The sequence below is a fragment of the Dendropsophus ebraccatus genome, chromosome 9 (genome assembly GCF_027789765.1).
Source record: "Dendropsophus ebraccatus isolate aDenEbr1 chromosome 9, aDenEbr1.pat, whole genome shotgun sequence".
Taxonomy (NCBI): Eukaryota; Metazoa; Chordata; class Amphibia; order Anura; family Hylidae; genus Dendropsophus; species Dendropsophus ebraccatus.
The window spans coordinates 108058334-108073309 of record NC_091462.1 but is presented as its reverse complement, the minus strand read 5'-3'; the positions used below and the strand labels follow the sequence as shown (position 1 = coordinate 108073309).

The window sequence follows — 14976 nt, the reverse complement described above, 5'->3', positions numbered from 1 at the left end:
CCCCAATAGTATATAGTCCCCTGTGCTTCCCAATAGTATATAGCTCCCCAGTGCTCCCCCATAGTATATATTCCCCTGTGCTCCCCCATAGTATATAGCCCCTCTGTGCTCCCCAGTAGTATATAGCCCCCTGTGCTCCCCAGTAGTATATAGCCCCCTGTGCTCCCCAGTAGTATATAGCTCCCCTGTGCTCCCCAGTAGTATATAGCTCCCCTGTGCTCCCCAGTAGTATATAGCTCCCCTGTGCTCCCCCATAGTATATAGCTCCCCTGTGCTCCCCCATAGTATATAGCCCCCTGTGCTCCCCCATAGTATATAGCCCCCCTGTGCTCCCCCATAGTATATAGCCCCCTGTGCTCCCCCATAGTATATAGATTCCCTGTGCTCCCCATAGTATATAGACCCCTGTGCTCCCCAGTAGTATATAGTCCCCTGTGCTCTCCCATAGTATATAGGTCCCCTGTGCTCCCCCATAGTATATAGCTCCCCTGTGCTCCCCCATAGTATATAGCCCCCTGTGCTCCCCCATAGTATATAGCTCCCCAGTGCTCCCCCATAGTATATAGCTCCCCTGTGCTCCCCCATAGTATATAGCCCCCTGTGCTCCCCCATAGTATATAGCTCCCCAGTGCTCCCCCAATAGTATATAGCCCCCTGTGCTCCCCCATAGTATATAGCTCCCCTGTGCTCCCCAATAGTATATAGCTCCCCTGTGCTTCCCAATAGTATATAGCTCCCCTGTGCTCCCCAATAGTATATAGCTCCCCTGTGCTCCCCAATAGTATATAGCCCCCTGTGCTCCCCCATAGTATATAGCCCCCTGTGCTCCCCCATAGTATATAGCTCCCCAGTGCTCCCCCATAGTATATAGCTCCCCTGTGCTCCCCCATAGTATATAGCCCCCTGTGCTCCCCCATAGTATATAGCTCCCCTGTGCTCCCCAATAGTATATAGCCCCCTGTGCTTCCCAATAGTATATAGCTCCCCTGTGCTCCCCAATAGTATATAGCTCCCCTGTGCTCCCCCATAGTATATAGCTCCCCTGTGCTCCCCCATAGTGTATAGCCCCCTGTGCTTCCCAATAGTATATAGCTCCCCTGTGCTCCCCCATAGTATATAGCCCCTGTGCTCCCCCATAGTATATAGCTCCCCAGTGCTCCCCCATAGTATATAGCTCCCTGTGCTCCCCCACAGTATATAGCTCCCCTGTGCTCCCCCATAGTATATAGCCCCCTGTGCTCCCCCATAGTATATAGCCCCCTGTCCTCCCCTATAGTATATAGCCCCCGTTCTCCCCCATAGTATATAGCCCCCTGTGCCCCCCCATAGTATATAGCCCCCTGTGCCCCCCCATAGTATATAGCCCCCTGTGCCCCCCCCCCCCCCCCCCCGTAGTATATAGCTCCCCCTCCCATATAACATTGAAAAAAACAAACACTGTTACTCACCTGGGTCCACGCGTTCCTCTTCTCTTCCCTCCTGTGGCCGCACTTCCTGCAGTCACAAGAGGCTGCACTCCCCTTACCCTCGCGCCGACGCTCCAGTGACGTCGGGCGCTAGAGGGAGAGTGCGGCCTCTTGTGACCGCAGGAAGTGCGGCCACAAGAGTGACTGACAGGGAGGGAGCCAATGGCTCTCTCTCTGTCAGTGTCGCTGCTGCTGCAGCGCTGAAGCGCCGCAGCAGCAGCGGGCGGGGAGCAGCGGCGAACGGCGGGGGGGCCCTGCAGGGGGCGCCATGGAGGGGTAAGTAGATTACCCATCCATGGCGCTCCCCCCTGACAGGCTGGTGGCCGGAGCCCTGTGCGACCGCATTGGTCGCACATAGCAACGGCCGGCCTGCTCGGGGGGGCCCCTTTAACCAGTGGGCCCGGTGCACGTGCACCATGTGCCCTCTGGTTAAAGCGGCCCTGAATGCCGCCCCCATTAAGATAGCTGGTGGCGCCGCCTGAGGCAGACGACTCAGGTCGCCTCATCATTGCGGCGCCCCTGCATCTGGGTCTTCTTTATGTCTTATTTATTGGCTCAACCTCCCCAGATGCTTCATTCAACTTCAAAGGCTCCACTAACATTTTAGTTTTTCCTCTCTACCTTATTCCTTCCCTTTTGCAGCCTAATTTTGTTTGATGATGGTGATTTTCCATATATTCTTATATTTGTTCCCATTCCCATAGACGGGTATATGCAACATTGGCCATTGCAATAAATCCCAATTAAATTGACCATAGGCGCAAAGACCTTCGATCAGCTTAGCTTTGTACTCTGCCAGGATATTGTGGTTCATAGGAAAAGAAGAAAACTCGTACTCACGAACTTGACCACCTAATGCCCTACAGTGTCTGGATACCCATCCTATAAGGGTAGCACAAGGCCCCAGGTTCCAGCGCTGGGTGAAGCAGACTTCCCAAAACTTTTATAGGGGTTCTCCAGCGCTACAAAAACATGGCCACTTTTCCCCTATTGTTGTCTCCAGATTGGGTGGGGTTTTGAAATTCAGTTCCATTGAAGTAAATGGAGCTTAATTGCAAACTGCACCTGAACTGGAGACAACAGTAGGGGGAAAAGTGGCCATGTTTTTGTAGCTCTGGAGAACCCCTTTAATCTGGCACGAAGTGTTCAGTTTTCCTGCAGCGCCACCACAGGCCAAATAAAGTATTGCACAGTTGCCCTAAATTTCGGAGTTTTTTTTTAGAGAATGTTATCGTTTTAACCATTAAGGCCCCAATTTTTTTTTTAGAGGTGTAGAACGTTACATTGAGTCGGGAAATGTTGCAAAACTACAATCCCCAGAATTGCCCAGACAGCATGCTGGGGATTGTAGTTTTGCATTAGGTTAGAGGACTGTTCAACCAACTTCTTATTCTGTAACAGACACTGACCGTTTCTGGATTAACTTTTAACCCTTGCTCATCCCCATTGACATGAGTGGCGTGCCCCTATGACCACATTCTTTCACATAATTGGACCCTGAGGGGCTTTGCACGTCTTATAATACAGTACAGAACGTGATCTGCTCTGGATAGAACACGTCGCCCCACCCCCCTTCCCCTTTATGTTTTGCTATTTATATGTGAGATTGATGTAATTAAATTATTTATGGGAACAATGTGCCACTTTTTAGTAGTCTGTTTTTTTTTTTTTGTTTTGTTTTTTGTTTTGTTTTTTCAGCCCACCCTCAAAAAATGTTGCCCTTTATTATTGTCACTCTTTGACCTGACAGATATTAAAAGTCTTGGCACGGAGTCAAATGGGCATCCTTGATTTATTCCGACGGCCGTGCCAGCATCAGGCTAATGATTCTCTTGTGCTCTCATACGCTCTGCAACAATAAACCCGAAATCAGATGACTGCTCAGCTAATCCCATCCCCCCCCCCCCCCCCCCCCCCCTCACCCAAACAATGAACGCCCTGAGCAAGCCAATGAAGTCTATGGAATTGCTCCATCTTAAAAGGGAAAGTGTCAGCCATGAGAAAACGTGACTTTTATCAGGTAAAACTCATGGGAAATCCTACAGATAGGGGGCATTATATATTATAAGGTTATCTATATTGTAAAGGGTTTAGGTATGGGGGCAGGATTTAGCTAAGTGGGGTATAGTTTAGGTAGGGGGGGGCAGGATTTAGCTAAGGGGGGGCCTTTGATATGTGTGCAAGTGAAAACCAATATACCGGGGCTTAATGGGGGGGTGTAAGAGCTGCAGCTTGAACAATTCCAACAATTATTACCAGTGATGACGTGGTTTATGGCGGCAAAGTGTTAAAGGGGAATCCAGCGATCCCATAAAAAAAAAAAAAAAAAAAACAATGCACAAAACGCATATAGGTGCCCTCATGGATTCAAACAACAATTGTTTAACACCTTTCCCACTTGTCTACGCTGCTACTAGCCTCGGATTCAAACTTTTATAAATGATCCCAGTTTTATATCATGGCACCGGCCCAGGAAACTACATCTTCCAGCATGCATTGCATCTCAGAACCAACTGCAGGGTTCCCTCCTCCGTCTTGTAGTATCGGGTATCTAGTGTCTGGCTCCATCTGCTTCTGCTTTGCACAGTAAACACAATATCTACATAGATAGATTAGAGAGACTGTGTCTCCTTTCCCCTATACTGCTCAGGAGAGGCTGTTTCACCTCCCTTCGCCAGGTAATCACTGTGTGTGATGTCAGTGGTGAGCAGGCCTATAGATGAGTTGTTACAGCTTGCCTGTAACAGAGTCATGTGACCTCTGTCTCAGAAGGGAGGGGGAGGACAAAGGGGTGGAGACAGATTGGACCAGGAAGTGATGATTTTCAGCAGCTTCAGGGTGTGAGTCAGGATGTGCTGCAGACAAACGGACCAATTCATGTAATAGAAACCTAATACACACAAGCTAAGATTATGGGTGGGGCTTAAACAGTGTTAAATCTTTATCTTGAATACCCCTTTTACCTAAAGTACCTGAGATGGTTCATTAGGAAGGTGGCCTTTGTCCGAATGGAGACCCACAAAGGCAACAGACAGCTAAAGGGCCCTTGAAATTGTTATCCCCTCTAAAAGAAGTTGGTCCATTGTGACATATATGCTGATAGATAGACAGATACTGCAAAGAGGCAAAAGATTTAGCTAAGGGGGTAAGGTTTGGGTAAAGAAGCAGAACATAGGTCAGTGGACTTGGTGAGGCCTTGCTTGGTCTCTATTGCAGGTAGAACACTGGTTGGGAGGGTTTCAATAGAATATCCTAATGGTGTATGCAGGCTCTGTGCTCAGCACTGTACAGTGGTACACAGCGGGGTATCTGTAGTATCTGAATGAAGGGAGAGGAACGCCCTGTAGTCATCTCTGGCACCTAGCTACGTGGAGATCTGAGCACTATGGAGGTGGCCATGTCCTTGAGGACCTCAGCACCACTTATGTCCCTATTTCTACTACATAGCTATAAGGAGAAAACATGGCGGCCACTATTGGAGTTTTTTTTTCTTTTTTTTGCCATTTGTGTTCTAATATGAAGAATAACAGATTGTAATGATGAGTGTTATGTGTATCTCATTTTATGTTGCTGTCTCTGTAAATAAATTGTATTTCTCATCGCTTCTATCAGCTGGCACCGAGCGGCACTGCTGGCAAGAGATCGGCGTATTTTTAAGAAAACATTGGAAATTGTGCCAAGGAGGCCACTCATGTCAGTCCTCATCATCAGCATAGGCTGGGGTGGATTTATAGTGTAATTTTATTTATTTTTCTCTCTATGCAAGTTGAGGTCGGTGCAATGTCCTCCGTGTATCAGCGCCCTTTGACATCTTTGTCCTGAATTTTTAGAATTTTTATTTTTTGGTTAATTATATGATTAAGGGTTTGAGTAATTGAAGGGAGTTCATCGTATGTACAAACAGTATGTGACATTGGTGTCTGCGGACAGCTGCTGCACGGCTCATGAGTAATGCCGCCTCTTGGCAGCGCTCTGCGGCATCTGTCGGCTGGCGCTGGAGTCCTGACATGAGAGATTTACATGTTTTCAGAAAATAAATCATTTGTGAGCGGGGAGAAATGTGGAATGTGATCATGAATCATGGCAATTAATGGGAACCATAATATAGAAACAAAGTACCGCCAACCCCTCGCTCTCTATATTACCCTGGAATTAGCCAATTTACTTTAATCAGAGAAAGATGCCCTCTACTGTATGAGATGACAACAACATGGCGGCTTTTATCCTGCAACAGCGCCACTATTGACTACAGGCTGAGTGGGGTATTGTAGCCGAGTCATAGATACATCAAGTAGACCTCGTCCAGGAAGAGGTATATTGCCATTTTTCAAAGATGTCGGCCATGTTTTTCTAATTCTGGTCAAGGATCTGTGGTTACATTACCCCACTTGCTGATAAGACTTTATTTCTTTCCACCCTCTTGATCAGTATCAGTTGCTTAGCAGACCCTTTAGAACATATACCTCTCCAGCTGTAAAACTACAAATCTCATCATGCGCTGACATCTCCAACAATCATTATCAATGCTACTCTTGGGACTGTATTACACGGCCCGATGTTGTGGGTAAGCGATCGCTGATCCGCTAGATCGGCACTCATTTACTAAGCTTATTACTCAGCTCGATTATCGTGCAGCAAGGGCTGTGTGTGTATAGTTAGCAATGTCCATGCAGCCCTTGCTTTGGTTTAAAATAATAAAAGATATACTTACCTGTTCAGGTTCCCCCGGTGTCCTCCAGCTTTGTCTATGGCATTCCCCAGTCACTGCAGCTGCAGCACACCTCTGGTTCGCACAGCCAATCACTGCCTGAGATAGTACAGCGTCACAGCCACTGATTGGCTGAGCGGCGTGTCACCTCAGAGACAGGTTTGGACGCACCGGAGGCTGCTGCAGTGAGCGGAAAGCCACGGAAACCAGACAGGACACTGGGACAACCAGGACAGGTAAGTAATATCTTTATTATTTTATATACATTATGATCAGCCGTCGGCCACGCTACCTGTTATGTGTAGCGATTTGGTCGATTATCGCTCCTTGTAATAGGGCCCTTATTCCATCCCAACCTGTGGCTCTCCAGCTGTTGCAAAACCACAAACCCTATCATGCCGTGACAGCTTTCGGCATCAACTACGGAGCCACAGTTTGGGGAACATTGCATCGCCTTTCTGATTGTGTTCACATTTTCTATTCTCTATCTTTTATATAACTTTGTCGAGACCTTTTCCTCACCTTCCCATCGAGGACATATAAATCTTGGTGGACCCCCTTGGTGTTTTGTTCTGCGTCTCACATTACACATGCCTGAATCTTTTTGGCCGTCGACTTTTCCGTTGCTCTTTCCATTGTTAAAGCAGAAGGAAAGATGTAATGTGAAATCTGGTAGTGTTATTCTGATGGACTACTGGGGATTCTCTATGAACATTAAACTTTTTGGTCGAGACTGTTCCTCCTTGGCAGTAGGGTCTGACCTATTCGTGGTCCTTAGCAATTTTGTGGCTCAATGTTATGAAGTTGGAAAATAAAGATGGATAATTGGCGTCCACCATTGTCCAGTCAGTCCATCAACTGATATGGGCTTGTTGGATGAGTTGGTATCGGGCAGTCATGCGCCATTATAAGTATGTATTGGATCATCTATACCTACATATATGTCAATGAACTAATGAGATAATGGTGAACTTTACCTATCTAACTTTATTGTCCAGTATTCTTCACTTTGACTCTTCTCCCGATGCTGGTAGACCTTTTGACATACTAGGCTCCTTGGTTCAGAACGTTTGAGGCCAAATATGGAAACATAGGACTGTGGTGGGTTCTTCTTACATCCTATGGATTAACTTCCCACAATCCATCTTCTTGCCAGTGCCAAAGTCCTATAGGCTTTAAGTAAATGTGGCCAGAAGATGACCTCAAGTCTCAATGGTCCGCACCAATTGGACTTTCAAACCCTAAAAGCTCAGACAACAACAACTAGTTAATCTGAGCCTTGTGAGTGTCTTGTGATCCGGGACTCTTTGATTTTGTCTTTGTTGACCTACTTGTCTAACATCTCCGCCTAAGGTGATGTCTTCACATTCTTGTGTTTTTACTTCAATGTGTTGACAGATCTATGTTCTTTTACGCTGGTGGATATGGGTGTGATATGTCTGATTCATTTTTGAGCTGATGCTGCTAGAAATGGGAAAATATTCAACATTTTTCACATTTTTTTTTTTTCTTTCTTTAGCCACAGTTTGGATGCTAGGTATTATATATTTCAATAGGTTCTTTGAGAAGGACCTCCCATTGGCCCGGGACCTTGCCACCAGACAGCCCTGGGCTGCTGCTCTTCAGAATCCCGGATGGAGAGGTCGTGTGCAGCCAACGTCCATCTGTCCCTGTTGACATCCCTTCTGCTGGTCTAACTGTACAACTAAGCTAATGTGTACTGGTTTAGTAGAACCTCATAATGGTTTTGGCAGTGCTCCATTGTGTCGGGGATCAAACTTTGTAATCAGTGGCTTCAACTTTGGAGGACTCTGCAAAAGCAATCTTACAGTCTGTTCCAACATATCCCAAATATGTCAAGTAGGTTCCATTCCTGGAAGATTGGGGTCCAAGGCAGCATGGAGAATTTATTGTTGAGGAGCTCCAACCAGTCCCTAGGGATCTGAGCCTGATGATACAGAGAATTGTCCTGCTGAAAGATGGTACTGTGATTGGGGACGACATCCCTAAGATATTGGTGCAGATGGTCAGCTAACAGATCCCCATAGCATTCACTATTTAAGAATTAGGTTATGATGACCAACAGTCTTAGGGCATGTCAGGAGAACACTACCTAGACCATGACACCATCACCACTGGCCTAATGAACCCCGCTTATGCCCTGTGCCCAAGGTCCTCTAATGGCTTTCCTTGGCCTTGCCTGTTGTTTGTGATGATGCAGGGTTGTGCATGGCCACCCTTATTGCCAATGACCATGTGGTGTTGTGTTGTTTTGTCACAAAATATCAGGTGCCAGCTGCTCTTAATGCAGTGAGCATTCATTGTAGTCGCCCAACTTCTGGTGCGCATGCGCCTTTGCTACCAAAGACTGTGCACCGACGTCACAGTTCACACCTGGATAAGTCAGGTCCGCACGCTCCTGTATCCGGAATCATGCATAGGGCGGAGGAGTGGCGCAGGTGCAGTGAGCATACCAACTGAGGGCCTTTAGGCCCTTAGCGCACGTGCGCCGCTCCTCTGCACTATGGTGCATGCGTGATTCCGAACACAGAAATGTGCAGTCCTGACTGATCCCTTGGCAGCAACAGTGCAGGGAGGAGGAAGTAGTAGTAAGGGGTGCTGAAGCGCGGCACAAACGCCTCACCGCTAACTCTTCTTTGACACTTGTTGGACAAGATTGTGACACATCCACTGCACCAATGGCGAAAACCAAGGTAACAGACACAACAGGGGACACTACCAACACCTCACAGCCAGCACCTTACGGCTAGTCCAGGTGCTGACAGATTCCCTTTAAAGTGTCACTGTCGTTTAAATTTTTTTTTTGCAGAAATCAATAGTACAGGCGTTTTAAGAAACGTTGTAATTGGGTTTATTAGCCGAAAAATGCATTTTTAGGCTCTGTTTACACTACGTAAAAGTACGGCCGCTGTTGCCATCGGCAACAACGGCCGTACTTTATGCAGTGTTGAACATTGCCTATTCCTCTATGGGATCCCGGCTGAAGCGTACACACATCGTATATGCTCCGGCTGATATCCCGTGCGGCACCACAAATAACTGACATGTCAGTTTTCTGCGGCTGCAATTCAATGAATTGCGGCCGCAGAAAGCTCTGTCAGTTCACACAACTTAAGTACCAGCCGGGATGATCCGGGCAGAGACCGGCCGTTCCGTGACCCGGACGGTCTAATACAACGTGTGAACATGGCCTTATCATGAAAAAGCAGTTTAAAGCTCTCCCCCCCTGTCTTCATTGTTCTCTATTGAAAGGGGAGGGGTGGAGGGAGATGAGGCACCAAAACAGGACAACAAAGAGTTAATTTACAGCTACATCACCGGGCTATCTCCTCTGAGGTCAGCACTGACCTCTAAATATCTGCTTTCATACAGTTTCCGCTGTGTAATCCTTTGTTCTCTACTCTCTGCTGGTGACTAATCCCTCTCCTCCCCCCTCCCCTCTCCATAGATTACACAGGGCCCGACTGATGTAAAAAAGTCGAGATTTCCTGATAATGAGCAGTGAAAGAGAGGAAGGAGGAGGGGGGGGGACCTGGGGAAAGTCTTTTTGAATGCAAATAATGGCATAATTTCCTAATAAAGGCAATTACAAAGTTTCATAAAATCGCCTGGACTATTGATTTCTGCAAAAAATGAAACCACAGTGACACTTTAAATGTGTTTTACGTAATACCACATTTCCCCACTAGTGGCCGCTGATGTATAAATGTGAAACCACCTGCAGCTATGCTTTTCCATAACAGCTGGTCGCCCAGAGGTTTCAGCTAAAGTAATGTCTGTAAATCTACCATTATGGTCATGAAGCAGGCAGCACAGGATGAACAGGCTGTACACGTAGTGGCCATATAGAGTGGGTTAAACCTGTTTACTCAGTAAGACGTGCTCTGTAAGCGGAGCCGGTGGACGGGGTCTCCTCGGGTAGATCTTTTGATCTCTTCATTCTGACTTCAGATTTTCTATGCACGACCTCCCTCTGACAACCCTTCATGTACTCAGCAGGGGAATTCTCACAGAGAGGTGTTTTTTGGAATATTACACGATTTCAGCTGATGGCCGCTTTCACAGATTAACCGTTTAGGTGCCGGACAGGGATGTGTTTGGAAGATTCCATAAGCAGGGATGTTACTGACCTAGAAAACCACTTCTGCCCCCCCCCCCCCCCCCCCCCTTATAATAAGAAGACAACCTGGAGTGTAATATGATAATTACAGCCTTTGGTCGGGAAACTCGAGCTGCGGGACGTTGCACGGCTACACCCTCTGACAAATCACTTCATTTACATTACACGTTTTCTGCAAACAGTGGAAATGTAACCCCCGGGCCGAGCCAATCGCCCGAAGAAGGGGAAAAGTTTCTTCACGGAAAATACCACTTAAAGGGGAAAAACATGGCCACTTTCTTACAGAAACAGCACCACACTTGTCTCCAGTTTGGGTTGCAGTTTTTGCAACTCAGTTCCATTGAAGTGAATGAAACCTAATTACAAACCTACACCTGAACTGGAGACAAGAGTGGTGCTGTCTCTGGAAGAAAGTTTTTAAATCCCTTGGTAACCTTTTTATTAAAGGGATCTCGCAGGATTAGTAAAACAGTTTCTTTCTTCCCAAAAAAAAAAAACCGGTGCCACATCTGTCCTCAGGTTGTGTGTGGTATTACAACTCGGGTCTATTCACTTTAATGGAACTGAGCTGAAATACCACATACAAACTGATGACAAGAAAGGCGCTGTGCCTGGAAGAAAGCTGTGTTTCCTTACCTAGGGAAGGATTGGACTTCAACATGCCGGATCCTTCTCTCCTCTGACACCATCTGTTGGGGACTTAGCGGGAGGCCACCACACATAAGAGAGTTGACTAGTCCCAGCAGAAAAAAAAAAAAATAATAATAATAATATATATGATTTATCAAACATGGTGTAAAGTGAAACTGGCTCAGTTGCCCCTAGCAACCAATCAGATTCCACCTTTTATTCCTCACAGACTCTTTGGAGTGAAGGAAAGGTGGAATCTGATTGGTTGCTAGGGGCAACTGAGCCAGTTTCACTTTACACCATGTTTGATAAATCTCCCCCATAGTATTTATTTATTTTGTTTATTGCCCTTATTTGTAGATGGATTATACAGGTTTGCCATTGAATATGTGTCTCCGTGGTTATAGGAAGTCCCAGCTTGGGTTGACTTTATGGGTTCCTCATGGGTGGATATAATTCTGTAAAGACCTCCCCTGCCAAAGTCATGTTATCCTTCCCTTGTACACATAATAGACCCACCACCACCAGGAGAGGAGGCCATTGCTGACTTGTTCCATGCTTTGTTCAGGTCTGAGGCGATAGAGATGGTGAAGAGGTCTCCCAACCCCCAATGTACATCCTTGATACTGGGGTCTGCGCTAGAGCGGACTGTTTTAGAAGAACATACACTGGGGGTTGGTGAAGACTTGGTTGGCTTTGAGACTTGTTTCCTCTTATTTATATTTCTATCAGGTGACTTAAAGGGGCACTCCCGAGTACCCTAAAGATAGGCTTATCCTGGCTGCCACCATAAAGCACAAAACACTGGTTGGGTTGTTCAGTATTACAAAACTTGGCTACTTTCTTATAAAAAAATAAAATAAAATTATATATATATATATATATATATATATATAATGTATGTGTATATATATATATATATATATATATATATATATATATATATATATATATATAGCGCCACACCCGTTCAGTGGTTGTGTTGGGTATTTGAAATGGGTGTCACCCCATGGCAATACTGCAAACAACCTCTAAAGACAGGTGTGCCGTTGTTTCTGGTAAGAAATTGTCCACATACACCCCCTCAATGTTTCACACCTTTTGCTGCAATAATCAGTATATTATTCATATCCGCCCATTGTCTTCTATTTATTATTTTTGCTTTTGTATACTGCATCTATTGTCATTGAGATTACAATATACAGAAAACAAGATATAAAAAGAACTGTATCCTTTCCCTAATAAAAAATTTTTTTTTTTATGATAGCAGCAGGGGAGACCTTTCTATCTGCTTATCTCCTATCCTGTAGTAATTACTATGATGAACACTTTGACATCATCGCGGCTTATTCGGAGCAGACACCCTGGAGATTCTTTATATATATATATATATATATATATATATATATATATATATATATATATATATATATATATATAATATTATATAGTTCCCCCCCCCCCCCCCCCCCAGCTGTGCCACGCTCGGGGCCTCCCTCTGCCGCAGCCAGGCTGGTGTTTGTATTCTGGTGTGTGCGCTACAAAGACAAGGATGAGATCATTGCAGTTGCAGGGATTGATAGAGCTGGGATTGCTGTGCCAGTGCATGCAGCAGGGAGGGGGGAGCACAGGGGCTGTGTGTATGATGTGTGTGCAGGGAGGGGACGCCGCCTGCAAATCATCGCCCGCTTCAGCCAACAATCCCATTTTTTTCCCATTACGTCTTGTCTTCTGCTCAGGTATTCCTCTCAGAAGAAAGATTTGTGAAGGGGATCTCTCCACTTTGTCTTCTTTTGATGGCTCTTTAAAAAAAAAAATCTATTCTATTCTATTATATTTATATACATAGGGAAAATTTAAGGTTTTTTTTGCCTCTGATTTGGACTATGATTGGGACCAATTGGGAAATGTTGGGAGTCGACGTCTGTGAATTTGGCGGACAGCTTTTGGAACTTATGTGGTTGACAGTATGTTACAGAGGTGAGCTCATCCGGGGAGCAGCCAGGTGTGGCTGGGTTCTTGCAATAAAGTTTTTGTTTTAATGTGTAATATGTGGGTTACACAGTTTTAGTAGATTTTTGTTTTGGGTTTTATGCTTTATAATTTAGTTTGTTTAGTTTTTTTATGGGCTAATTATTATTTATTATTATTATTATTTACATTTTTATATTAGTGTTTTGCTGCCCGATTTACTATTATATAATTTAATTGATTTGATATTTCATTTCATAGTATACAATTTTTTTTATATTGTATATGTTATTATACAAATTTTTTTTATAATTTTTATTCTAAAGTTGTACTTTATTTTTGCTTTCCATCTTTACCTATTGTTTTTCCTTTGTGTCTGTTTTAAGTCAGTGATAAATGTAAGAAATGATGCCGAAATGTTATGGATATGTAGTATATTTGAGTATATTAGTGTGTTTGCAGTGGAGATGGAGCTACCTAAGACCATTTAATAAAAGAAAGATGGGGTGGGGGATGATTTAGATCCAAATAATATATTTATTATTGACCTTTGTGCTCTTCTATACACTTGATAGTTGATTATTAGCAGGCATCAGATGGCCTACACCCTGTCTGTCTCCAGAGTCAATGATGTCATATTAAATGCCGGCTTTGTCATTCAGGTCTCTGGGGAGCGATGTTCAGTGTCACAATAAAAGATTGCATCTATATCTGTAATAAAGTCCTCTGTCTGGTTATACAGGGTCTATATAATGGGTAAATGTCACCTGTAATGTACCTGCTTTGTTACTATTAAGCTGTATGTAAATTGTCATGGGGTATATACATTGTACCCTAGAATAGTCTAAGGTTAGTTGTGGAGAGCTCCCCCTGCCTGTCAGTATCTGGCGCTGCAGCAGTTTCATAGGGAGTAGGATCCTGATTACACGGGCCGATCTGGAGGAGCAAGCGACCACCAACCCGTCATATCGGTGCTCACTTGCTCTTTTTACCCGCTAACTGCCGGCGCTATTACACGCACCGACAGCGAGTGGGTAAGAGCGGGCGGGCTACAGATATGTGCGGGAGGGGCTGCCCAGACAATCTTAAGATCATCTGGGGAGCCCACAGCAGATAGCGGCAGTCTGCTGCCGCCGCTCCTAAGGCTCCTATTCCATGGACCGAGGAGGGCCCGATCAACGATGTAAACGAGCGCCGATCTGCTAGATCGCTGCTCGTTTACTGGGCCTATTCCACGGCCCTATGATCGTTGAGCGAGGGCTGCAGGGACATCGTTACCGATGTCCTTGCAGCATACATTACCTGTCAGGTCTTCTGCTCCGCTCCGTCTTCCTCCCCGGGTCCCGCGCACTCTAGCTTCAGAATGGCCTGTGATTGGCTGAGCGCTCCGTCAGCTGACAGGCCATTCTGAAGCTAAAGCGCGCGAGACCCGGGGAGGAAGACGGAGCGGAGGAGAAGCCCTGCAGGTAATGTATGCTGCTGCTGCTGCTTCTCAAATCGTCGGTCGCCCGCCGCGCACCGCTATTCCACCGTAGCAATGCGCGGTGGGGGAACGATGATTTTAGGTCTAGCCCTAAATGAACGATCAGCCGATGACCCGATTATCGGCTGATCGTTCTCTCTATTTCACAGAGCGATAATCGGCCAAATGGGGCCGAATCGGGCCGATCTGGCTGATTATCATTACTGTGGAACAGGGCCCTAACTCCTACCTTTTATCTAATCAATAATCCGGACAAGAAACTAAAAACAAATTGTCCCCCTGATTGACCCTTGGCAGCCTCACGCGCAGTCTAGTCCTGCTTATTTTCTGACCCTTTCCTTAGTCAACAAAATGGGTGATAAGGCCTGAACCCTATTATGCGGACCGATTATCAGCCCATGGTCTATGTAATAGTATGAGCGATCAGACCATGAACAAGCAAATGTTTATCAGCTGATCCTGCCATAGGGCCCTTAGCCGTACCTTACCCCGGGGGCAAAGGGGCAGTAATCTGACCAATACAGACTGGCTTCACACTGTCTTAAAATCTCGGAAAAATGCCAATAAAAATGACAGC

General features: G+C 45.6%; 1 protein-coding gene across 2 annotated transcripts in view; it reads left to right on the top strand.

The window, feature by feature from the left end:
* Nucleotides 1–14976, top strand: part of LOC138801444 (rho GDP-dissociation inhibitor 2-like) — a 47684-nt gene that overhangs the window by 15869 nt on the left and 16839 nt on the right. Inside the window, exon 1 of one of the 2 annotated variants that reach the window (XM_069984285.1) lies at nt 12817–12925. The exons of the other annotated variant lie outside the window; for it this stretch is intronic. Within the exon in view, the coding sequence (XP_069840386.1) occupies nt 12832–12925 (94 nt within the window). The 5' untranslated portion in view covers nt 12817–12831. Of the gene's footprint in view, nt 1–12816; nt 12926–14976 lie in introns of those variants that run through there. 2 annotated transcript variants of the gene reach the window in all.